Source organism: Zeugodacus cucurbitae, chromosome 6, assembly GCF_028554725.1.
Source record: "Zeugodacus cucurbitae isolate PBARC_wt_2022May chromosome 6, idZeuCucr1.2, whole genome shotgun sequence".
NCBI classification, from domain to species: Eukaryota; Metazoa; Arthropoda; class Insecta; order Diptera; family Tephritidae; genus Zeugodacus; species Zeugodacus cucurbitae.
In genome coordinates, this window is record NC_071671.1 from 16,973,964 (window position 1) to 16,998,483 (window position 24,520).

Sequence of the window (24,520 nt, forward strand, 5' to 3'; positions counted from 1 at the left end):
AACGGTAATGGGTTAAAACCATAGGTCCTTAAGAGCCACGTACTCACCCTTATCCACATATGGCTACAACAAAGCCAACCTAAAGATTGGTTATGATATTAACCAAATTTCATATAGCTCCAAATCCACAGACTCTAAATATCAGAATCTTATAAATCAATATTTTCATCTACATTTATGTCAGACCCTCCACCTTTTGTATCAAAATTTCAAAACAATATGCATTTCGGGTTAATTAACAATTTATTTTGGAATATTCCTTAGTTCTAGCTTAGAAACGACGTTGTTTGTAAACACGACGACGGACTGTACGGTATCTGTAACCATCTTGAGCGGGTTGCTCATAGACCTCAGAGGCAGCGGGCTGTGGTGCATAGGCGGGAGCAGGAGCTGGAGCGTAAGCTGGTTCAGGAGCGTTGGCGGCGGGAGGAATGTATGATGAGACTGGGGCGGATGGCGCAGGTTGGTACACTGGCGCTGGAGCTGGAGCTGGAGCTGGAGCGTAAGCTGGCTCGGGAGCATTAGCTGCAGGTGGAATGTATTGGTTTGATGGTGCGCTAGCAGCGGGTTGTTGATAACCATAGCCCAACTCTGAGACATCAGCGGATACGAAGGCCAAGGTGGCGATGAAAGCGGCGGCAGCGAAGAATTTCTGTGGACGGGAAGAAAATTTCAATTATTGATATGTTCCAGATTGAGATTTTTTACGGTTAATTTAAGCGGTGTCCTTGGAGGATGTGTCCCTGGAGGATATTTCCTTTTGTATAAATACTTAGTACGAAATATTTACCATTTTTAGTTTTATTGAGTTGCTCTGTTGCACCCCGTTCGACTTGTGAGTATTTTATCACACTTACTTCTCTGTTTATATACAATTTTTTCTTTACTGAAACATCTATTAAACGAAATATATGTGAGTATGTTAGGTTTGTGCAAATGCAAATTAATTGCAATATAGACATTTCAACTTTCCGCTTTTAATGTGGTAGCAGTTTGAAAGCACTTAAATGAAGAATCAACTGATAAGTGTAGCTAAAGTGATTAAAACTTGCTTGACATTTTCCGACTTTCAGATGGCACGCTTTTGAATATATTAATATGAATAAACATAAAGATATCAAGTCATCACATATGCTCGTACATAACATATATAATGGGGAATCTAAAAAACAAAGTATATTTGGAATTTTGATATGTTATATAAGATTGCGTCCCGAAAACTCGCTACCGGATTAATTTTTATATGGTGTAAATTTAGTTAAAGTGTTGTTCCTTGAACCCCATGTAAAGTAGAAGATCTACGTAATTGATTGCGGTGCATACAACCCATGAGATTGCAATTCATAATCCTTAAAAGAGGCCTATTTTGGACATAAATGCTCACCTAGACCACCTAGAGGACGTTGGTAGTTGTCAAACTATTATATGAAAGTGTGCAGACTGCTTCAATTCATTGTAAGTGATGAATTCTTGACGAAGATTCACATTTCCAAGACATTGTATAATGACAAATGGAACGTTGTGATAAAGAGAATGAATGTTTGTCCTAAGTTGGGTCTGTTAAACTCACACCAGAAGGACTGGATCGCTAGTTACCAGAAACGGAATTTCAAATTAACATCACTCTAACCAAAATTTATTTTATGAGGCATCTAATTTCATAAAATTTAAAACTATAATACCAAATTCGTTATTAATAGAGTCCGACCGATTAATCGGCCTTGGTATCGGCAGTGACCAGTGTCGGCCAAAAATTAGATATCGGTCGGCACTAGTTATTAATACTCAGCGGAGTTTTTAAAATATCCGACTTAGGTCGATACATATGTAAACTTCGATCAGGCTAACAAATCCATAATACTCGACTTTGGTATGGGCTCTAACAGGCAAAAAGGTTCACATTCGCCTTTTTACAATTTTTCAGTATTTCATAAGGTGCTACTTTGGACTAAGGAGACAATCGAAAAGGAAAGTCCTCTCTCGACAAACCAAAACCAAACTCTGCAAGTCGCTCATTATTCCCGTTCTGATATATGATGCAGAAGTGTGGACGATGTCGACATCTGATGAGACGGCAATGGCCCTTTTAACGGCGAATACCGCAAACAATGGAATGATGAGCTGTACGAGTTATATGGTGACATTGAGTCGAATAAAACGACTTGGCTAGGTCATGTTGTTCGAATGGATGAAAACAATCCAGCTCTAAAACATATGATACAGTACCCGCCGGTGGAAGCAGAATAAGAGGACGACCTTCTCTCCATTGGAAAGATCAGGTGGAGAGCGATCTAGTATCAATTGGTAGTTCCAATTGGCGCCAAATCGTGGGGAAAAGAAACGAATGGCGGGCTATTATTGATTCGGATAGAATCTCTTAAGCGGTTCCTGGAGCCAATTACATATATAAACGTTCAGAAACGTTGCATATTCTTTAAGTATCAAGGACAGTTACAACAGCACAACAAAAGCCGTTCGTTCTTAATTTTTAGCGAATTTCTTAAGCTAGTAATAATTGAAAGACAATCTTTACGTACTAAAAATTAATTTATTTCAACATAATCACTTACGGAATCAATGAAATCTTCAACAAAAATCAGTCACGAGCTTAGAAACGACGTTGTTTGTAGACACGACGACGCACGGTGCGGTATCTGTAACCATCTTGAGCGGGTTGCTCATAGACTTCAGAGGCAGCGGGTTGTGGTGCAGGTGGGATGTAGGATGAAACTGGAGCCGAAGGTGCGGGTTGGTAGACTGGAGCTGGAGCTGGAGCGGGGGCTGGAGCATAGGCTGGTTCAGGTGCGTTGGCCGCGGGTGGAATGTAGGATGAGACTGGAGCTGATGGCGCAGGTTGATACACTGGAGCAGGTGCTGGAGCTGGAGCTGGAGCGTAAACTGGCTCGGGAGCATTAGCTGCAGGTGGGATGTATTGATTTGATGGTGCGCTAGCAGCGGGTTGTTCGTAACCATAACCCAGATGGGAGACATCAGCGGAGACGAAAGCCAAAGTGGCAATGAAGGCGACGGCAGCGAAGAGTTTCTGTAGAACAGAAAAAAGGAGAGATGGTATTAGTTAAGTTTTAGTTTTATTGGAAAATACATGCTTTATATATATATATCCTTGCCATTGTGGAACTAGATACTCACCATTTTTACTAAGCTCGAATTTGTTTAGTTGTTCTATTGAAGTCCGTTTGACTAGTGAATTATTAGTCGTTGAAGCCGCGCTCTTTATATATGATTTTCCCTTTGAGAAAACAGTATAATTTTAAGTAAACGGAAAACAAGTAATTTAACTTCTAAACAAGAAATTACTACTAGAATAAACAAATCAATTAAGTTAGCAGATATAGCATACGCACATATTTCCACATAGAAGACATGCATACGTTCACACAAATGAAGAGAGAAGTATTAGTTCATTGCTCTTAAAGAAAAATCAACACAGAATTAACAACAGCTGGTCTTTCGATGAAACATGTTTCTAATATAATTAAATACACTTTTAGATTTTTGCGAATAAGTTTAGCAGATTAGACGAATACAAATATTTAAAACATCGCTATTAATTAACCTAAGCTTATGCTTGCATATATCTAAATTCAAATAAATATAATTAAAGTAACCTACAAAACCGGCTGACCGGCCCTTTTTATTCGCATGATTCAGTCGCCAAATGTTGATAGCTCTACAATGTTCATCATTCGCCATTCTGCTGGAATCACAAAATTTTGATGTTGGACATGATAACCAAAAACTTGCCATTTTACGACGATAACGTTCATTTCCGGTTCTAACAAAATAGTGGAAAAATTCCTTTCACCATGGAAACCATAGCTGGCAACGACTTTTCAATTTAATAAGAAAACCTACCAAAAATGTTCATTTTAACTGTCTTTGCATGGTTTATCTAGGTGAACTAGAGGTAGATATTTTCCTTATGAATCACATTATGTCGACCTCAGATATGAAGGCAATATATTTCGAATTATCTCTCAACTCCTATTAACCAATTACTATCATCGACGATAGTACTTTAGACTGATCCGCAAAAATACTGATCATACCTAGAACAAAAATGACCGACATTCCCCAAACTTCCTACGGTCAGACTTAATCTGACCCTCTCAAATACCATCATTTCAATACAATCTATTATTCGAGTTGACTAAATATTTCTTGAAGAATATGAGGAAGTTTGGCATGACATCTAAGGTAAGATCCTGGAAATATCAGGCTAGGCTTGGTTGTGTTACGGTTGACTAGAATATGTAAATTTCCTTGTGTACTCAAGCGCATTCACCATAATGAAGCTTCTTCAGCCAATTCCTGCTCGTCCCAGTGACCTAATAGGGTTTATGTGGACTCTGTGTGGCCCATTTGCTTCACTTTTTAAATTCTCAATACTTCGTGAGTGATGAGTTGGTGCTCGTTTGACTTACCAACTGCATAAAGAACAAACAATTTGTATCCGATAATATAAACCCCGAACTAGTGGTACTCACTGATTTACATGAGTACGAGAGAACACATATAATTGGTGCACACCCCTAAAACTGTTAATAGGATCTGCCTTACAGTTGAGGCAATATTATTTAGATCATATGTAAATCAGTCCTAGAGACTTACCAACGCATACCTGCTGGTTTTACACTCATCATTATTATATTCTATAACTGATTGGTACCACAAAGTATTATTTGGATTATTTATGAAAGAAGAAGAAACGAGAGTATTTGAAAATTCATAAAAAAAGATATAGTTATGCTAAAAATGTAACAGCACGCAATTTTGGTATTGTTCATAAACAGATTGCAATTTGTTATCGGTGAGTCAAATTCTTATCTCTCCCCTCTGCTTAACTGAGATGACAGTCTAAAGTCCGGTCTCTGACGGGCTTAATGCCTACATTTTGGCCAACATTTTGACCTACTGAATTTACGGCCACAATTTTCGGTAAATTACTTAAAATAAAAATAAAAACTTAAAGTAACTTTTTACGCAGTAAAAATTAATTTATTTCAACATAATCACTAAGAGAATCAATTAAATATTCAACAAAAATCAGTCACGAGCTTAGAAACGACGTTGTTTGTAGACACGACGACGCACGGTGCGGTATCTGTAGCCATCTTGAGCGGGTTGCTCATAGACCTCAGAGGCAGCTGGTTGTGGTGCATAGGCGGGAGCAGGAGCTGGAGCGTAAGCTGGTTCAGGAGCGTTAGCCGCGGGTGGAATGTAGGATGAGACTGGAGCTGATGGTGCAGGTTGGTAAACTGGAGCGGGGGCTGGAGCATAGGCTGGTTCAGGTGCGTTGGCTGCGGGTGGAATGTAGGATGAGACTGGAGCTGATGGCGCAGGTTGGTAAACTGGAGCTGGGGCGTAAGCTGGTTCGGGTGCATTAGCTGCAGGTGGGATGTATTGGTTTGATGGTGCGCTAGCAGCGGGTTGATCGTAACCATAACCCAGGTGGGAGACATCAGCGGAGACAAAAGCCAAAGTGGCGGTGAGAGCAACGGCGGCGAAAAGTTTCTGTGGAAAAGAAAGTAGAAAATTAGTTTTACTTCTTCCATTTGGACCACTGCTGTTCTTTATTGCATATCCTTGCTATCATGGAACTAAATACTCACCATTTTTAATAAGCTCGGATTAGATTCGTTGTTCTACTGAAGTCCGTTAGACTAGTGATTGTTTACTCGTTGCAGCCGCGCGCTTTATATATGATTTCCCCTTTTAGAAGGCAGTTTAATTTTTAGCAAACATACCATCAATGATTTAGCTTCGAAACGAGAAATTGCTGTTAGAATAAACAATCAATTAAGATAGACTCGGATACATATTTCCTCATAGACAACATACATACATTCACACAAAGAAATGGAGAGTAAATTATTAGTTAGTTCCACTTAAGGAAAAGCGAACAAACAGACATCGTTCGTAGAAACCTGTTTTCAATACAACTAAAAATAGTTTTGAATTGTAGCACTTTAAAGTCTTTAAAGCAAGCCATGTTAAACATTTGGAACATTATTTAAAAAAAAAAAAAGTATATTTGAAGTGACTGCATCTGTATCTTATATGAATTTTAATATAGAGGCAACAATATAAATTTTTATAGAGAGAAATAGCATAGTTTATATTTAAAAAATTAGTCACTGGGTCCAACTGTCTGTGCGATCGGCCAATCGTTCAACCGATTACTTAGTTTCGATATTTTTATAAAGACATGGAGAAGTTTGGTATTGTCGATGGTCAAAATCGGACTATTGCAACGACTACGGAATGCAGTTAAACAAAAATTAGATTTAACAAAGCGACAAATTAAGCTATAAAATTTGGAACAGAGGATCACGTACGGAAGGGCATTTTAGGTAAATTTTCGAGAAGTTAGTTTTGTAATAAGTAAATGGACGAAATCAACTACATCTTCCAATATAACTTAACTTTAATTTCTGTCAGCTATTATAATATAGGGGTAGGGAAAAGAAGTTATTCGGTATAGGTGCTTTGAGTTCAATATTCGAAAATAGCAGATCTAGTAAAAAGAAATCCGTTATTTTTCAACGAGATGACTATGTACATATAACACGATAGTAGATGAGTTGTGTTCTATCAGGATAGCGACAGACCACAAATTTTGATAGTGACTCGAAAGAAGCTTCATTAGGTTGTCTGGAACGTTTTTTTGCATACTTGGATCTTAAGGCCCTTTGAGACGATGAAATAATCACGTCAAGCATTGCATATGTGTGAGTAATGTTCACTCGCGTTTTGTCCGCAAAGGATCAAATAAACACGTCAAGGGTCATTTTATATTTGCTCTGAGTGAGTTCGGTTGTCATTTAAGCATCGGATGGTGATATGCTTTTATTGGAATCTGCTGGAATTTTACTTAAAAAAGATGATTTTTTTAAACAAAATCCCTAAAATATATTTCCATTGCTTCCTCTTCTCATCCCAATTACTACATGCTTAATTTTTATTGTCTTATAATCAGTGGCGGATCCACGGGGGGAGGGGGCTGGTTTTGGTGTTAAAACACCCCCTAAACTCAGAGAAAAATATATGTTTGTTGATATGGGTTTGGAATGAGGTTATTGATCAAAAAAATCACATCAAATTATAAGCAATTATAATAATTTACAAGATTTTTGTTGTTATTCACATAATTCGAACTTTCTCTACATTTGTACAAGCAGTATCGCTGAAGCTCAGTGATTAATTGAGGATTACACGGAATCTCACATTCCATGTTACATTTTCCTTGGTTTTTGAAAGAATTCTTCTAGTATTTCATCAACTGACAGATCTATATCCCTATGAATATTCATTGATGCTAGACCATTAAGCCTATCTTGACCTGTCGTATTTCGTAAATAGGTTTTAATTATCTTTAAACTTGAAAAACTTCTTTCCGGTGATGCTAGTGAAACAGGCAATAACGCCAATATGCGTAAAATCTTGCAAACATTCCCAAAAGACGTTTTGTTTACTGCTTCTAAAGCTGCGAGACCATTCCGAAAATGCTTGCCTGAAGTTCGCTGATTCCACATTTTTAACTCCGCAAGAAAGTTTTGTTCTGAACAGTTGATCACCGTTTCATAAAAAGAAAATATTTCTCGAGCTTTTTTAGCGTCAAATTCGTACTTTGGGGAAAATACACAAAAACAAAACGTGTCCTATAATAACTGAATTTTCGCGAAGGAACTGATATATTAAAACTACGTTGAATAATAAAACTTTTCGTAAATCCCCCGCCCGACCCAGAAAAAATTTTCTGGATTCACCACTGCTTATAATGATGGCATTGCTGCGTTTAATATATCGCAATATGCAATTTAATTCGTCCGCGCACCCGTCCATGTTGAACGTCAGAAGGCAAATGAGCTTTTTTCGTCAAGCATGAGTGGAGATGATTAAATTTGCGCCCGTCAAATTAAAATAAAAAAAATTTTGATTTTCATCAAGCAGAGCCGACAACAAATCTTGCGTATGTGTAGCCGACAAACCCCGACGGCCTCAAGAGAAACTTTTAAAAATCGACTTCCCAATTTTTAGCCAATAGCAAAGAGGGTTTCTATAGGAGGGGTATTACGATTTTATCTTCAAAATCTCTACAAGTCGTTGAACAAACGACTAAGGAAATCCAAAAATTAAAAAAAACATTGATTGATAGGGGACCATCCATAAATTACGTCACACGAATTTAAGGACTTTTTAACCCCTCCCCGCCTCCTTGTCACAAGTTGTCACATTTTGAACTCACCCCTCCCCTGACGTGACGTCACCCATTTTCCAATTTTATGGATTTATCATAAAATAAAAAGAAAAACAGGTTATTCTATTTATTCTTATATTTATTGAATAATCTTTAATAAAATCAACATTTAGTTAAATATTAAATACTAGTCAAGAAGGAATAGATACTTAATTATGCTAATTAAAAATACAAAAACTTAATCATCTTGTTTCCATGGACTTTTGACACACCCCTCTTCTTCTTCCATCCATAAAGCATCGTCATCATTAATTAAACAGAGAATCTCTCGAGCACGTCTAGCCGCAATTCTTTGAGGACGAATTTTCGCGATAGATAACAGCTCTTGTTTTTTATGTGATTGTTTGTGTTGATTGGTGGCTTTATATGAAGAAAAATATAGGCCACATATGCTACACGATCTTTTAAATAAGTATGACTCGACACTAGGGCAATAACTATCATATAGAACTTGTTTCAAATGGGATGATGCTTGGAGATTTAATATCTGTAGTAATAATGGAGCAAACTTTGCGTCGTTGTCATCACTCCCTGTGACTCCATAACCTTCTGCAATAGCAATAGTTTCACATTTAACTATTTGTAAAAAATATTGTGACTCACGTACATGTTTAGCGTACCAAGTAGCATTATTTTTCAACATCATAGCCTGTTCAATATCCAGTCCAGTAACAATTGGTGCAACAAATTCAGCAACGACTGGAAAATTATCAATGACTATCTTGCTCCAAATCTCAGCCAACACACTGCCCCCACTTTCGAAGTTTCGTTTTTTTAGTCTCAGTCAGTAGTTCGATTAATTGAATCAAGATGTGACCCAAAAGCATCATGTTTTAATAGTACACCAGTAAGTTCGCGACTGAGAGGTGCCATGCGACGTGGTACAGAGCAGCCAGTCGTCTAGCACCAGGAGCGCAGCAGATCGGGAAAAGATATTGCAATGTGATGTCACAAAGCTTTTAACCCCCCTGCCTCTTGTCACACAATGTCACTTCTGAATGATACCCTCCCCACCTTCAAGGTGTGACGTAATTTATGGATGGCCCCTAGGTTAAGGAGCTGCCAAATAAAGCCTATGCCGATGCCTAGGATGATTAACTGTTCAGGTTCTAGTATTTAACAATCATATCAGGCATAATAGTCAGCACCAACTCTACTTTATATAACTCATGAACTTAAAATAAAGAAAATGAGTTCAAAAATCCGTATTTCTTTAAATTTATGTAAAAATCCCTACAATACAATCATTTTAAAACAATATAAATTTCGTGTTGACTAACAATTTATTATGCGATATTCCATAGTTCTAGCTTAGAAACGACGTTGTTTGTAGACACGACGACGGACAGTACGGTATCTGTAACCATCTTGAGCAGGTTGCTCATAGACCTCAGAGGCAGCAGGTTGTGGTGCATAGGGGGGAGCAGGAGCTGGAGCATAAGCTGGTTCAGGAGCGTTAGCAGCGGGAGGAATGTGAGATGAGACTGGGGCAGATGGCGCAGGTTGGTACACTGGCGCAGGAGCTGGAGCTGGGGCGTAAGCTGGTTCAGGTGCATTAGCTGCTGGTGGGATGTATTGGTTTGATGGAGCGCTAGCAGCGGGTTGTTGATAACCGTAGCCCAACTCTGAGACATCAGCGGAAACGAAGGCCAATGTGGCGATAAAGGCGGCGGCAGCGAAGAATTTCTGTGGACGGGAAGAAAATTTCAATTAGTGATATGTTTCAGGGTGAGATTTAGTACGATTAATTTTTGAAATGTCCTTGAAGGATATTTTCCTTTGTTATAAATTCTTGGTACGAGATGTTTACCATTTTTATTTTTATTGAGTTGCTCTGTTGCAGTCCGTTCGACTTGTGAGTATCTTATCAGATTATCTTCTCTGTTTATATACTATTTTTTCTTTATTGAAACACCTACTGAATGAAATATATATGAGTATTTTGGCTTTGTGTCAAATAAGTAAATGTTATCGCGAAAATGCAAATTGGTTTGCAATATAGACTGCTTATGACTTAGCAGCAATTTGAAAGCACTTAAATAAGAAAGGAACTGCTAGGTGAAGCTAAAGTGATTAAAACTTGTTAGCTTGATATTTTCCGACTTGCAGATGGCACGCTTTTGAATATATTAATATGATTAAGAATAATCGTATTGATCGAAAACATTTAGTCTTATATTCATAATTGGGGTGTAAATATTTATATAGGGTGTCAAATTGATCTAAAGTTTAAAGCCACTTTCGAAGTGCTTTACATTTCATAAAGAATTATATCCAAGTTTGATATGTTGAACTCTGGATACTCGCTGTCGGATTAAGAGTAATGACGTCAGTAGTCCCGGAGGTGCCTCTAACTGTTCCTGTAAAGTAACAAATCTGCATTGATGATTGGGTGAATGTAGCTAAATACTAGTTATCGCTCACGATCTTTAAAGAAGTCTGAAGACCTCTTTAGAAGCTCACATGTTCTGACTCAATAACGAAGTATCCTTAATTTGGTTTGATGTCTATGGTATAATGAGTGTTCATATCATCGATTCAACCACGGTAGATAAATATTGTGAAGATATAAGGGCACTAGAGGGATATTTTTGGATCTGGATAGATTTTTTATATTAACCAAGAGTCCAAAGATTTCAGCACCCTTCGTAATACCTTAAATAGGTTTACTAAGCACTGAACTTTTACTCGAAATCATTCTGATAAGTGAGTATTTCTCAACGAAATATTTTAGATTTCAGAAGTGCATATTAATTTTCTGGAGGTTTTTCAGCTGGAAATTAAATGAGGATTCGAGAAATACGATGCATAGTAATTGTGTCTGGATATCCACTGATATACAACCTAACCTAATGGATTTCACTGCTTTTGAAAAGGTCAAATCTTCGTAAGCACTTGTGTTGCGTGAATACCTGAGTAAAACAAATCAGGAAATCACTATAAACAATACCGATACTCTCACAGACGGCTCCTATTATCTATGGACTAGCTACTACTGTGATTTTCATTAAAATATTTTCATAAGGTTTGCGCTTCAAATTAACTTCCTGAATACCGTTTTATTTTTGATACCCAGTAGAAGTTCTTTTGACTACGCTCAGGACCACAAAGACAGGTTGACAAGACTAACATTGCAACAATATTCAGCGTTTGTTAGGGTTCTAAACAGGCGAGATAAATAGATCGAATCAAATGTGTAGTCTTAAATAACATAACGACATAGCAGAGACCACAACAATAGTTTTTGGAATTCGAGATACATGACTCATGCATGATTTTATCAACCACACACTCCCAAAGCCGGTCTCCATAATATTAAGGTCACTTATTTTTATATAGTTAGGACTCTGTGCCGTGTAAAAAACTCAACCAACTATATATTCTTAACTTTAAATATTTCCTTAAGCTGGTAATAATTGAAAGATAGTCTTTACGTAGTAAAAATTTATTTATTTCAACATAATCTCTAACGGAGTCAGTTAAAGCTTCAACATAAATTAGTCTGGAGTTTAGAAACGACGTTGTTTGTAGACGCGACGACGCACGGTGCGGTATCTGTAGCCATCTTGAGCGGGTTGCTCATAGACTTCAGAGGCGGCGGGTTGTGGTGCAGGTGGAATGTAGGATGAAACTGGAGCCGAAGGTGCGGGTTGGTAGACTGGAGCTGGAGCTGGAGCGGGGGCAGGAGCGTAGGCTGGTTCTGGTGCGTTGGCCGCGGGTGGAATGTAGGATGAGACTGGAGCTGATGGCGCTGGTTGGTAAACTGGAGCTGGTGCTGGAGCTGGAGCATAAGCTGGCTCTGGGGCATTGGCTGCAGGTGGGATGTATTGATTTGATGGTGCACTAGCAGCGGGTTGTTCGTAACCATAACCCAGATGGGAGACATCAGCGGAGACGAAAGCCAAAGTGGCAATGAAGGCGGCGGCTGCGAAGAGTTTCTGTAGAGAAGGAAATCGAAAAAGTGGATTTATTTGATTCTAATGTAAAATTGTTGTTCCTTTATTTGATATCCTTGCTATCGAGGAACTAGATACTAACCATTTTTACTAAGCTCGGATAAGATTTGTTGTTCTACTGAAGTCCGTTCGACTTTTGAATATTTGATCGTTGAAGCTGGGCACTTTATATATGATTTTCCATGTAGAATGCAATATTAGTTTAAATTAACGCAGAATCAAAGATCTCACTACAAAACCAGTAATTGCTGTTAGAAAAACAAATCAATTAAGGTACTCGCTAAACACATATTTCCTCATAGACGACATGTATGCGTTCATAAAAGAAATATAGTAAATTATTAGTTCAATGCACTGAAGGAAAAGCGAACACACAAATAACAACAGCTGATCTGTCGGTGAAACAAGTTTCCGTTCAAATTAAACTATTTTTAGATTGTTGTGAAGACATTTAGAAGATTTCACGTTGTTGGCAAAGATATGAATAAGTAAATGAAGCATCGGTATTAATTAAACAAATGCATATGTATTAAAAGTGGTTCTCATTAAGTAGTTTATGATACCGAGCTTAAGTTGCTAACGGCACTACTGATAAATTTATATATTTATATATATTATATTAATATGTATGACAATTATATCACCTCCGACTATGAATACGTTTTAGAGTTATGTCATCTGTTCTATATTTCTCATGAATATTATATACCCAATCTTCCGAGACCATTAGCGGGCATAATATCTGGGCTGAAAAAAGCTTAAAATGTGGTGCTGATAAATGTGTAAAATCATATTGGTTCCCGATGCAGATAAGGAAAATACTGGATCTTAGCACATTACTCGATTACCTTTCATATCTTATATACTTATTTTACTATACTTATATTTAATGATTTCTAAATCAAAGTCCCGACTAACTAATTCCAACAGCTCCATAGATTATAAGGACGACGTAGTGAGAAAACTCATTTTAAGTTATATTTGTTGAATTCTCCAGCCTGATGAGGTGATCAAATCATATTAGCATTGCCTTGTCCCGGTTATAACGACTTTCGCAGTTAGTGAATATGAACGAACACATTACCATATCAGAGGTTTAATTCTCAAGAAAGTATTTCTTCTTGAAAGTTGGTGACCTTTTGAAGTTTGCTAACTTATAGCATTTAAGTGGCAAAGGGAGCTACTAAGCTTAGATTATTCTGGAAGAGATACCCTCTCAGAATATCAAATTTGATTTACGGATATTATTCAAATGTATCTACGACATAGAATCATATATATCATGGATAGCATATTCAATCTTAACTCAATACCCAGCTGTCAGAGTGAGTATTAAATTCAGTGTAAAGTGTTTTCAAATTTCATTTCATATATAGTGCCAAAGAATTAAATGTGAAGTTAAATATTTTTAATCTAAACTAAAAGATCTTACATTGGCTGCTTCACTAAATTTCAAAACCATGAAAGTTTCGTCATTGTTTACCTTAAACTAGTAAAGATTGAAAGTCACTCCTTACGCAGTAAAAATTAATTTATTTCATCATAGTCACTAACGGAATCAATAGTACGTTTTATATGAAATCTTCAATATAATTCAGTCTCGGGCTTAGAAACGACGTTGTTTGTAGACACGACGACGCACGGTGCGGTATCTGTAACCATCTTGAGCGGGTTGCTCATAGACTTCAGAGGCAGCGGGTTGTGGTGCAGGTGGAATGTAGGATGAAACTGGAGCCGAAGGTGCGGGTTGGTAGACTGGAGCTGGAGCCGGTGCGGGGGCTGGAGCATAGGCTGGTTCAGGTGCGTTGGCCGCGGGTGGAATGTAGGATGAGACTGGAGCTGATGGCGCAGGTTGGTACACTGGAGCAGGTGCAGGAGCTGGAGCATAAGCTGGCTCTGGAGCATTAGCTGCAGGTGGGATGTATTGATTCGATGGTGCGCTAGCAGCGGGTTGTTCGTAACCATAACCCAGATGGGAGACATCAGCGGAGGCAAACGCCAAAATGGCGATGAAAGCGGCGGCGGCGAAGAGTTTCTATAGCAAAGGAAAGACAAAGTATGGTTTAATTTATTTTTCTTGGGGTTCCTTTGTTGGATATCTATCCTTGCCATCTAGGATCTACCTACTCACCATTTTTACTATGTTTGGTTTTGCTTAGTTGTTCTACTGAAGTCCGTTCGACTTGTGAATGTTTTATCTGATATTCGCAGCTGTTTATATATCATACCTCAATTAGTTAAAGATATTCATTTCTATATATAAAACTAGAAGTTAATTTTTAAGCTCATTAATGAAAATGGCAAGCAGAGTGTGCCGTCTGCAAGCACTTAAAGTAAAAGCTGAATGAAGAAACCGGATCTTTCATTGTTGTGTAGACTTTAAATATGTAGGAAATCATAACAACAAATAGTTTAATATTTTCCTGAAGCAGGCGTCAGCTTTGGTATATAATACTAACAATTTATTCTAGAGCTGTTTTGTCATCTATTGATTAACTAAACTGTTTAGTTAATTATACTTTAATATACTAATACGTCTTAAATATAATAGAAATTGTAACCCGCCTCATGGATTGGAAATCTTTTTCCTTGCCAGTCATTTCTTTTCCTTTTTACAAGTTTCCACCAGCTCGAAGATGCGAAATTCTTTCCAGTTTATCGTTTTCTGGTAGAAAAGCCTGTCTTTTCCGGGTAGTTTTCCAGGCTGTCATATATAAGAGAGTAAGGATTATGTTGTCTTCTGCAGACACGTACTATATATCACTATTAGTTATATATCGATTACATTGCAAAGCAAAGGAGAAATTTTTCCTCAGGTATTTCAATTGAAACAATTGACACTGTAAAATTTTTCGGGAGATTGGAAGTCCTTATGTATATTTAAATATGTCTTATTTTAACTCATTCAGATGAAGTTTATCGAGATATATACATATTCATTACTGTTCACTCTTTTAAAATTTTTAGAAGGTTAGGGTTCTTTAAATCGTCACGTCTCTGGTGGAGTTTGCAGAAAAATAAGAACAAAAAATTAAAAACAGTTCAAACTAGACAAACTTTAGGACAATACAAATATTTTATGAAATGTCCCAAGGAGCACTCCCTCAGTTGGAAACGGATTCCCTTCTATGGAATGTATTTAAAAGTCAAAGGGTTCTTACTCTGATGGATATGTTGATTAAAGGATAGGACTTTGTTCAGTTAAGAAGTCTCACCGTGGATCTCCTCTCGTCGTTGTTTTTGTTTGGAGTCCATTATGCCTGGTTTTAGTAGTCTTGAAAAAACCCTTACCCATTAGGCTTACGGCTCAGGGCCGAACCAACACAAATTTTCACAATTAAGAATAGAGATTCATAGTTACCTTTTTTGAATAATTCTAGTTGAAATGGCTTGAAACCAAGAGAACATCTTAATACATAGCATAAAGACAAACCGAAGAGATTTTATTACGGTTTTTATCAGAAGTTAATTGAAACTAAATAAACTGTGATATTGGAATGATATTGGAATGATCTATGACTAGAATGTGAGGATCTTGAATCTTATCTTAAGATAGCAAAATTCAAGTATAAGGGGCTCCAAAAAACAACTTAGCGTCACATCTTATATATAACTTCTTACTTAATGGATGTCTTGGCCAAGATCTTATTACTTAGTCAGTGCTACTAAAAATAAGAAGGCTATTTCCGACAGTATTGACATTAACATCGCGTAAAGTTCTTATAAAATAATAATGTTTTTCAAATAAAATTGAACTGGATTTCTTGGGATTCTAAGGAATAGTACCCAATTTGTTTATCTAGGTTTCTATTTTAAAACAGTCTAGAATTTAGAAGCGACGTTGTTGGTAGAAACGACGACGCACGGTGCGGTATCTGTAACCATCTTGAGCGGGTTGCTTATAGATTTCAGAGAGCAGTTGTGGTCCAGGTGGGATGTAGGATGAATCTCGAGCCGAAGGTGCGGGTTGGTATACTGGTGCAAGAGCTGGAGCGGGGGCTGGAGCGTACGCTGGTTCAGGTGCGTTAGCCACGATTGGAATTTAGGATGAGATGGGAGCATTAGCTGCAGGTGGGATGTATTGGTACGCTGACAGCAGGTTGGTTGTAGGAATAACACCAATCTGAGACATTAGCGGAGGTGAAGGCCAAAGTGACAATGAAGACGACGATAGTGAAGAGTTTCTGTAGAGTTGGAAATAAAATTGTTATATTAAATCCTTTTTATAGAACATACTAATAGCTTCCAAGCGTCGATGAACTAGTTACTCACCATTTTCGCTTAGTTTGCTTGAGTTGAGTTGCTCGAATAAGAGCGGTCGTAGCAGTTTAAAGCGTTTCAAGTATAAGCTTCCGAAATAACGGTTAGCTAATCGTTTAAACTGGTTCTGAATGGGAGTATAAAAAATGGAATTTAAATTTGAACTAATTAGCATTGTCTTGATTTCGGCACGCTTTTTTAAATGCATTGAAAATTGTAAATATAATATTAGACAGAAAACAGTGATAACTGTAACAACTTATTAATAGCCGATTGCTTTTGTTTCTATATAAACAGAGGTAAAGTATTTGATTGCTATGAACAGCTCGGTTGTTAAATTGAACGGTTGTATTGCCGGGAATTTGCCTCTGTTTTAGAGTAATCTATATCATCTGCCAAGGAAAATCTCTATATCTCTTTACGCCAACTGAAAACAACTATTTGGGTAAAAGTATTTAATACAAATAAAATTCCTTCAGTTAGAACTTCCTGCTGTTATGCTTCTGAATATATTCTGTGAATGTAAGCTGAAACCAGGAATTCCAACTTTTAATGAGATTTTTTATTGAAGGAAATCCTTACTGATAGCGGTGATAGACATAAACTGCAGCTTAGTAGCTTCCACGAAAGGAGTTCTATGCTGTTGGTGAATAGCTTTCACGCAATATATTCAATACTAATCTGTGGAGCTGTGATCGGAACAGAAACCGATCGTCTTTAAAATTAAACGTTCGTATTGTTCAGTATCCGTACATTGATTACAAAATCAAAAGTGCAGTAAAAAGACTAAAAAGTTTTTACTCTTTCAAAGCAAAATTGAACTATAAAATCAAACTGACAGTGGAGGACAAAATACTTGATTTGATGCCGACCCTCTTCCGGCATCATATAATACCAACTAAGGTCCACAAATCTATCACAAATCTTATTTAAGCTGTTTTAAAACAGACACTGATTTGTGGATGCTAATAGATTTTGAATATGAACTGCTCTGAAAGCAATATTCAACTACATATATAAGGGAAAGGATCACTTTGACTCGTATTTAACATATGTACTTCTGACGAGAAAAGCCAGCACAGCTCCAGTTAGATAGGGCTAAATATCTCCATTTAGTCCATGACCAATTATGTGGTCTTAAGTTTTTGCTGTTTTGAAACTGCGGACGAATTCGTAAGATCCCAGCAAAGTAATATTCCTTAAGAATGTACAAATATTTAAACTCATTTTTTGACCAGTTAACAATACATTTATTTCGCAAATCAATTCATAGTTTAGAAACGACGGTGTTTGTAGACGCGACGACGGACAGTGCGGTATCTGTAACCATCTTCAGCGGGTTGCTCATAGACTTCAGAGGCAGCTGGTTGTGGAGCATAGACTGGAGCTGGAGCTGGAGCGTAAGCTGGCTCAGGAGCATTGGCGGCGGGTGGGATGTAAGAAGAGACTGGTGCAGATGGAGCTGGCTGGTAAACTGGAGCTGGTGCTGGAGCTGAGTAAACTGGAGCTGGTGCTGGAGCTGAGAAGACTGGAGCTGGAGCGCTAGCTGCTGGTGGAATGTATGAGTTTACTGGAGCGCTAGCAGCGGGTTGATCGTAACCATAACCCAAGTGGGAGACATCAGCGGAGGCCAAGGCCAAAGTGGCGATGAAGGCGGCAGCGGTAAAGAATTTCTGTAGAATAAAACGAGATTTGTGTTAATAAGCGAGGCTGTGGTAGTATTCCAAATAATTTGCTAGAGATTTCTTCTTTTTCACTATGCACTCGCAATATCCGTTATCCTTTTCAAAATTTTTAATTTTTTATAATTAAAATATTTACCATTTTCACTGAATTTGCTTGAGTTGAGTTGTTCGACTGAAGTCAGTTCAACTTGTGGATGCTCTATCGTTCTTGGCATGCGCCTTTTATATGATTTTGAAATGCATTCTAAAACAATAAATTTGGGTTATCTAATTCTTAATTTGCTAACTACATAATCATAAAACCAGTAGTTCTAAATAAAAAAGGAACTCGACTCACTAAAAGTATACATTCACCTATTTTTTTTTAATGTTTCGCTAAGCAGATGAGCGGTAGTGCTAGTTCAATGCACTTAAAGTAAAAGTTGTTTTTCAAAGCGGAAACTAGTTATTCGAGGAAATATAGATATCGTTTTATTTATGAAAGCTCATCACAACCTAATAAAAACAAAAAAGTGGAGAACTGCAACCACTTTAACACTTGCTCTACTTGTTTGGGAGCATAATTTTTTATTGTTCAGAAAATTAGATCAAACATGAAAAAAGTTAGATTAAACATGTTAACATATGGTACAAATAGGCATTGTTGTCAACTGACTAATCAACTAAACGAAAACTTTCATATTTGCATCGAAAGGCTAATGAAATAGAATGTTTGAAATACTAAATTTAGTAATTCTAATTAGAGCAAATTTGAGTGATTTGCTTTCTTCATTTTGATATTATTCTAAAAAAATCTACTAAAAATAACTCTACGAATTAGTTAGTGCATTCAAATTCACAAAGAATAGGCTTTAAGATTTCTTTATGATTAGCAAAAGTAATTATTAGTTCGTTTTTATAATTTCTTGATTTTTCTATAGCTTCCAAGTCAAGAATGTGATGGTAATAGTGTAACTGATCTGAATGCAAAGTCTCATGGGATCATTTTATCGATTCTAAAAAAGGAAAGACTATCACTTATTTAGGAAAAGAATGACAATGACGTATTGTCTTTGAATGCAAACGTTTTGAAAGAGATCAGAGTTGACATCATCTCATTTAAAGCATCGAGTGGATTGAAAAAGTATTACCTCTGAGAGGTAACCTATTCTTGTCGAGATGAAACAACCGTCGCTTATTTTAATATATCGTATACCAGTAGAGTTCTTCAAACCATAACTCTTTTATGCAAAGCAGAGATACTTAAAGGTAGTTAGTTGCGGTAACTCCTAATTTGTTCTAGCGTGATTTTTAAGGAGCACATGTCCAAGAAACAAATTGCTTTTATTAAGACCTTCGGTTAGTTCTAGTGTTTTACTTCTTATCATTATCTTCAACATTACCATTGCCTACCAACGATTTGCTGTTCTACAAATAGGTCGGAATCTGGAACTCAACTTATGAATAAGGGCAATGGAAATTACTGTAATAGGTTTAACTCAACTGGGAATTAATGACCTCAAATACAAGTTAGGTGCCAAGATATCCTCATAATACTTAAAAAACAGTAACAGTATGCGGTATAAAATATATAAAGCTGATTAAAGGAAGAACTTAAACCAGAGTCCTACTCCACTATCAATAATCAAGTAGATTACATATTTAAACTATATAGACAGATATATTTATTTAAAATGGCGATGAAGGCGGCGGGGGCGAAGAGTTTCTGTGGAAGTACAGGAATATATTAAACTATTTATCCTTAACGCTTGAAGCGTATTGTTTTATATTTCCTTTAAAATATATGGAATTGTTTACCATTTTAATTAAGTTTGTAGTTTTTCTCTTGAAGTTTATGCGACTTGTGTCTGCTTAGTCGTAGCCGTTCATGAGTATTTTTTCATAGTATATTTTCAAGTACTATTATGATTTGCTAAGTAATCTATTTTTAAACTACAACAAACACGCATATGTTGTTGTTACAGTGAAGCTTCAAATTAAGTATATTGAAATGTGTCTAACCACTTAGAGCATTTTATTTCAGTGACTAATAGTTATTAGCATTGACAGTTCGAAGCACTCAGACGATTCTCAAATATAAACATATGCGGTTGAATGAAGGCTACTGCGTGCATATGTACTTAGTGATCTTTGAAAAATGATAGTTTACCTTACTAGATTTCATGCAGCATATATCATAATAAAGATATCTTTCCTTTATGCTCCTAAGGACATCTATTATAGTAAGACAAACACATAACATAGATGAATTAGGACTAGACTAACATTAATCTGTCATTAGATTTCACTAGGACTAGACCAAGGCTTAAGCTTAGATTATAGTAAGACTAAAATAGAGTTAGATTTATAATATGTTAAAGCTAGACTAATTTAGACTAGACTAACTAAACAGTAAGACTAGACTAAGGAAATCCTAAGCTAGACGAAGGCTAGGCTATCACTTAATTACGACTAAAAAGGGATAGACTAGACTAATACAAATACCAGAGTTAGATTTAGATAGGTTAAAACTAGACTAAGTTAGACTATGCTAACTAAACAGTAAGACTAAGGAAATCCTAAGCTAGACGAAGGCTAGGCTATCACTTAATTAAGACTAAAAATGGATAGACTAGACTAATACAAATACCAGACTAAGGCTAGGTTGGGTCTTAACAAATATTAAGACTAGACTAAGACTAAATTCAAATTAGGTTAAGTACCACATAAGATCTTGTCTTAGTTCGATAATGATTTGACAAAAACTGTCAATGCACTTATCTAATTACTAATACAAAAATGCCTGGTAAAGACTAAATTAAGGCTAAAAGTATGATTAAACTACGATTTGACAAGATTAAACTAAGGATACACTAAAATCAGACAAATAATTGTCTATAACTATGTGAAATATTAACGTGTATGAGAGTATAGTAAGACGATAGCAAGGCTTGACTTAGACTAGATTAAGGCTACTCAAAAACGAAACACACTATCATATAACTGAACTGAATCATACCCAGGTTAGACTAAACGCAGAAAATTATTAAACTAGGACTTGATTAAGGCTAAGCACAACACTAAGTAAAGATTTAATTAAACTAGATTAAGTTATTAAACTAAGACTAGGATCTAACTTGAATAAGACTCAACAAAAACGAATATAAAACATGTATAAAAAATTTAAAGAGTTATTTGGATCAAATATTTCAGCTCAAACTATCGTTTGTAAATATTTCGTACGTCCCGATCATTTCCTACCGGGTATGTCTACAATCACCGCTTAATATTGAGCCGCATTTGCTTTTGCACTTCAATGCCTTGATATGTCACCGTTAATCTTATTTAGAGAATGGAAAGTTGTGCAAAATTTAAGAGTTTGCACTGTCGTTTATTTTTATTTTTTCTTATACTTTGCTACAAAACAATATTGTTTTATTAATGATTTTTATTAAAAGTTCATTTGTTAATTGTTGAAACTAATAGAGCCACCTTTTTTGGGGAGCATATATAAAAGCCGACGAATGACCGTGATTAAGCAGATGCACTTCTAGCAGAGTTCTGTAGAGCAACTAAGAAAATATACTAAAAGAAAATGGTAAGTTTTTATTTAAAACTTTTCAAATCTAAATTGGATTGTTAAGGATTTTGATATCTCTTATTTCTAGAAATTCGTCACCGTCGCCACCTTCGTCGCCGTGCTGGCCTTCGCTTGCGCTGATGTCTCCGAGCTGGGTTATGCCTATAACCAACCGGCTGCCAGCGCTCCTGTCAGCTCTTATATTCCACCAGCTGCAAATGCTCCAGAGCCAGCCTACGCTCCAGCACCAGCTCCCGCCCCAGCTTACCAACCAGCACCTGCTGCATCTGCGCCATCTTCTGCATACCTCGCGCCACAACCAGCTGCCTCTGAGGTCTATGAACAGCCCGCTCAAGATGGTTACAGATACCGCACTGTGCGTCGCCGTGTCTACAAACAACGTCGTTTCTAAACTGTGTTAAAAACGGTTTAGCTTTGGTGCTGCAACCAAAATTTGCTCGATTTTTTTTGTAAAAAAAAATAAATGAAGTAAAAAATTAAAAAAAAAAGTTTAATATTTTAAGCATAGTTAGGAGTTAGGACTATAAAAGCAACAAAATGGGTAATGCCGAACTGCCTTCGAACTTAATGAAAGCTTCTCATAAAATACAAATAGTGTTCCAATATCCACACAACAAATATGAGAGCCTCGACACCAGTCTTAAATGATACAATTCTCCCAATGATAATTGAAAGACTCTCTATTCCGGAGCTCTGAAGATAGTATTGCTAAGTTCGAATTACTGATTAGCACGACTTATTCTTCCGACGGATATTGCTTACAGTTTCTCACAGAGCCATACTGCAAGATTCCAATACTTTGTCTGTTTAACTATTTAGTTATCCCTTTCCACATAAGTTATAGTCACAACTTAATCATTCCGAGGAGACAGTTAATGTAATACATTTTATGGTTATTCTTGTATCAGCTGTTTTAGGCTTCAGCACTGTTCCACTTAAGATCTTCTCAAAATCAATGAATCTTAATTGACGAGACTTAGCATCAACATTTGAGTTACATTCTTTCCGGAAGCAGATTGCATGCAAATACCTTGACTCAAACGATTACGACTGGATGCTGGACCGATATTATCTTATTATTTTTTAAACCATATCCAATTGATAAAGATTTGTTGCTGTCGGCCGATGGGGATTGATGATGATGGGGGAATTGAAGTTGATAATTTTGAACTGATTGTAAAATTAATAGTTTTAAACAAACATAAATAAACTTCAAGTGGTCTAGATTATAACAAATATCACAAAGCTACAATATAGGTCTGGGTGAAAAACGTTCTCAGGGCAGTCGAGTGTTCGAGAATAGTTATGCCCTACAACAATATAACGGCTTTTTACTAAAGATCCATGATCAAGTTGAGGTGATAAGTAGTCTTGTAATGGCAAACTAAATATGATAACCTAGTTCATCTAATAGTAAAGTTTGTAGTTAGTTTTAGTAAAGAACTTAAGTAACATCCTACATTATGACTGGCTCGTCTGACGCTATGTATTACTATCTTTTGTTTGGGGTCTCAAAAAGTTTATTTTTTACTTATAATTAAAGAAACAAAGGTAACAATGCATTTCGAATGAATTAAAGAAACGGTATTCTATATTAAATCCATTCAAGCTTAGAACCGACGTTGCTTGTAGACACGACGACGAACGGTACGGTATCTGTAACCATCCTCAGCAGGCTGCTCGTAGTCCTCAGAGGCAGCAGGTTGTGGTGCAGGTGGGATGTATGAAGAGGCTGGTGCAGATGGGGCTGGTTGATAAACTGGTGCTGGAGCTGCTGGTGCGGGAGCTGGATGGTAGACTGGTGCAGGGGCAGCTGGTGCTGGAGCTGGCTGGTAGACTGGCTCAGGTTCGGCGGCAGCTGGTGCAGGTGGGATGTAAGAGGAAGCAGGAGCTGATGGAGCTGGTTGGTATACTGGCGCTGGGGCAACTGGTGCGGGAGCTGGATGGTACACTGGTGCTGGTGCAGCGGCAGCTGGTGCAGGTGGGATGTATGAAGAAGCTGGAGCAGATGGAGCTGGTTGGTAAACTGGTGCTGGGGCAGCTGGTGCGGGAGCTGGATGGTAGACTGGTTCAGGGGCAGCGGCAGCTGGTGCGGGTGGGATGTATGAAGAAGCGGGTGCAGATGGCGCTGGTTGATAGACTGATGCTGGAGCTGCTGGTGCGGGAGCTGGCTGATAGACTGGTTCAGGGGCAGCGGCAGCTGGTGGAATGTACGAGTTAGATGGCGCACTAGCAGCGGGTTGTGGGTAGTTGTAACCCAGATGGGAGACGTCAGCGCAGGCGCAGGCCAAGACGGCAGCAAAGGTAGCGGCTGTGAGGAATTTCTGCAATGGAAAAATATATTTTGGATTTAGTTTATTTGTTTATCCTTTTAAAACACTATAAAAAATCAAATATTCACCATTTTTGCTGAATTGGTTCGCAATTAGTGCTCTATGGATGATAACTGTTCGACTTGTGTCTGCTTGATCGTTAGCGTCTTGCAGTTTATATATGATTTGCCATTCAGCAAATCGCTTCATTAATTATTTGCAGACAAACATTTTTGCTCGATAACAACAACAAACAATGAAGTACTTCAATGCAGAAACTCTAAAAATGCGTGTAAAATGGAAACAAAACGTTAAAACCAATATAAAAGAGAAACAACAACAAAAGCGCATTCAAACACACACGATTCGTTTGAAACTGCGAAATTTCTAATTAAGATAAACGAAGACAGCTCAAGGCATTTAAGGCCAAGCTGTGTTTAATGTGA

At 37.2% G+C, this 24,520-nt stretch overlaps 7 protein-coding genes across 7 annotated transcripts; 1 reads left to right on the forward strand and 6 right to left on the reverse strand.

The window, feature by feature from the left end:
- Positions 1–224: 224 nt before the first annotated feature.
- On the reverse strand, positions 225–900 carry LOC105213258 (LIM domain-binding protein 3-like). The gene is made up of 2 exons (XM_011185958.2): positions 791–900; positions 225–652 (listed from the first exon to the last, which is right to left on the reverse strand). The coding sequence occupies exons 1-2, from the start codon at positions 791–793 to the stop codon at positions 272–274; spliced, it is 384 nt and encodes a 127-aa protein (XP_011184260.1). The 5' UTR covers positions 794–900; the 3' UTR covers positions 225–271.
- A 1,628-nt stretch (positions 901–2,528) lies between these two features.
- Positions 2,529–3,288, reverse strand: LOC105220557 (cyclin-dependent kinase inhibitor 1C-like). The gene is made up of 2 exons (XM_054234106.1): positions 3,151–3,288; positions 2,529–3,043 (listed from the first exon to the last, which is right to left on the reverse strand). The coding sequence occupies exons 1-2, from the start codon at positions 3,151–3,153 to the stop codon at positions 2,609–2,611; spliced, it is 438 nt and encodes a 145-aa protein (XP_054090081.1). The 5' UTR covers positions 3,154–3,288; the 3' UTR covers positions 2,529–2,608.
- A 1,705-nt stretch (positions 3,289–4,993) lies between these two features.
- LOC114805262 (nematocyst expressed protein 3-like) lies at positions 4,994–5,733 on the reverse strand. Its single transcript, XM_054234180.1, has 2 exons — positions 5,634–5,733; positions 4,994–5,535 (listed from the first exon to the last, which is right to left on the reverse strand). The coding sequence occupies exons 1-2, from the start codon at positions 5,634–5,636 to the stop codon at positions 5,080–5,082; spliced, it is 459 nt and encodes a 152-aa protein (XP_054090155.1). The 5' UTR covers positions 5,637–5,733; the 3' UTR covers positions 4,994–5,079.
- Positions 5,734–9,529: 3,796 nt separating this feature from the next.
- On the reverse strand, positions 9,530–10,167 carry LOC114804109 (cyclin-dependent kinase inhibitor 1C-like). Its single transcript, XM_029040997.2, has 2 exons — positions 10,092–10,167; positions 9,530–9,967 (listed from the first exon to the last, which is right to left on the reverse strand). Exons 1-2 carry the CDS (start codon positions 10,092–10,094, stop codon positions 9,593–9,595), a joined length of 378 nt encoding a protein of 125 aa, XP_028896830.1. The 5' UTR covers positions 10,095–10,167; the 3' UTR covers positions 9,530–9,592.
- A 1,543-nt stretch (positions 10,168–11,710) lies between these two features.
- Positions 11,711–12,392, reverse strand: LOC105213256 (uncharacterized). Its single transcript, XM_011185954.2, has 2 exons — positions 12,320–12,392; positions 11,711–12,219 (listed from the first exon to the last, which is right to left on the reverse strand). Exons 1-2 carry the CDS (start codon positions 12,320–12,322, stop codon positions 11,791–11,793), a joined length of 432 nt encoding a protein of 143 aa, XP_011184256.1. The 5' UTR covers positions 12,323–12,392; the 3' UTR covers positions 11,711–11,790.
- A 1,358-nt stretch (positions 12,393–13,750) lies between these two features.
- LOC105213280 (uncharacterized) lies at positions 13,751–24,272 on the reverse strand. Its single transcript, XM_054235290.1, has 7 exons — positions 24,164–24,272; positions 23,384–24,086; positions 18,319–18,359; positions 17,775–18,170; positions 16,510–16,624; positions 16,103–16,248; positions 13,751–14,272 (listed from the first exon to the last, which is right to left on the reverse strand). Exons 1-7 carry the CDS (start codon positions 24,164–24,166, stop codon positions 13,844–13,846), a joined length of 1,833 nt encoding a protein of 610 aa, XP_054091265.1. The 5' UTR covers positions 24,167–24,272; the 3' UTR covers positions 13,751–13,843.
- LOC105213255 (nematocyst expressed protein 3-like) lies at positions 21,639–22,220 on the forward strand. Its single transcript, XM_011185953.2, has 2 exons — positions 21,639–21,759; positions 21,830–22,220. The coding sequence occupies exons 1-2, from the start codon at positions 21,757–21,759 to the stop codon at positions 22,151–22,153; spliced, it is 327 nt and encodes a 108-aa protein (XP_011184255.1). The 5' UTR covers positions 21,639–21,756; the 3' UTR covers positions 22,154–22,220.
- Positions 24,273–24,520: the final 248 nt, after the last annotated feature.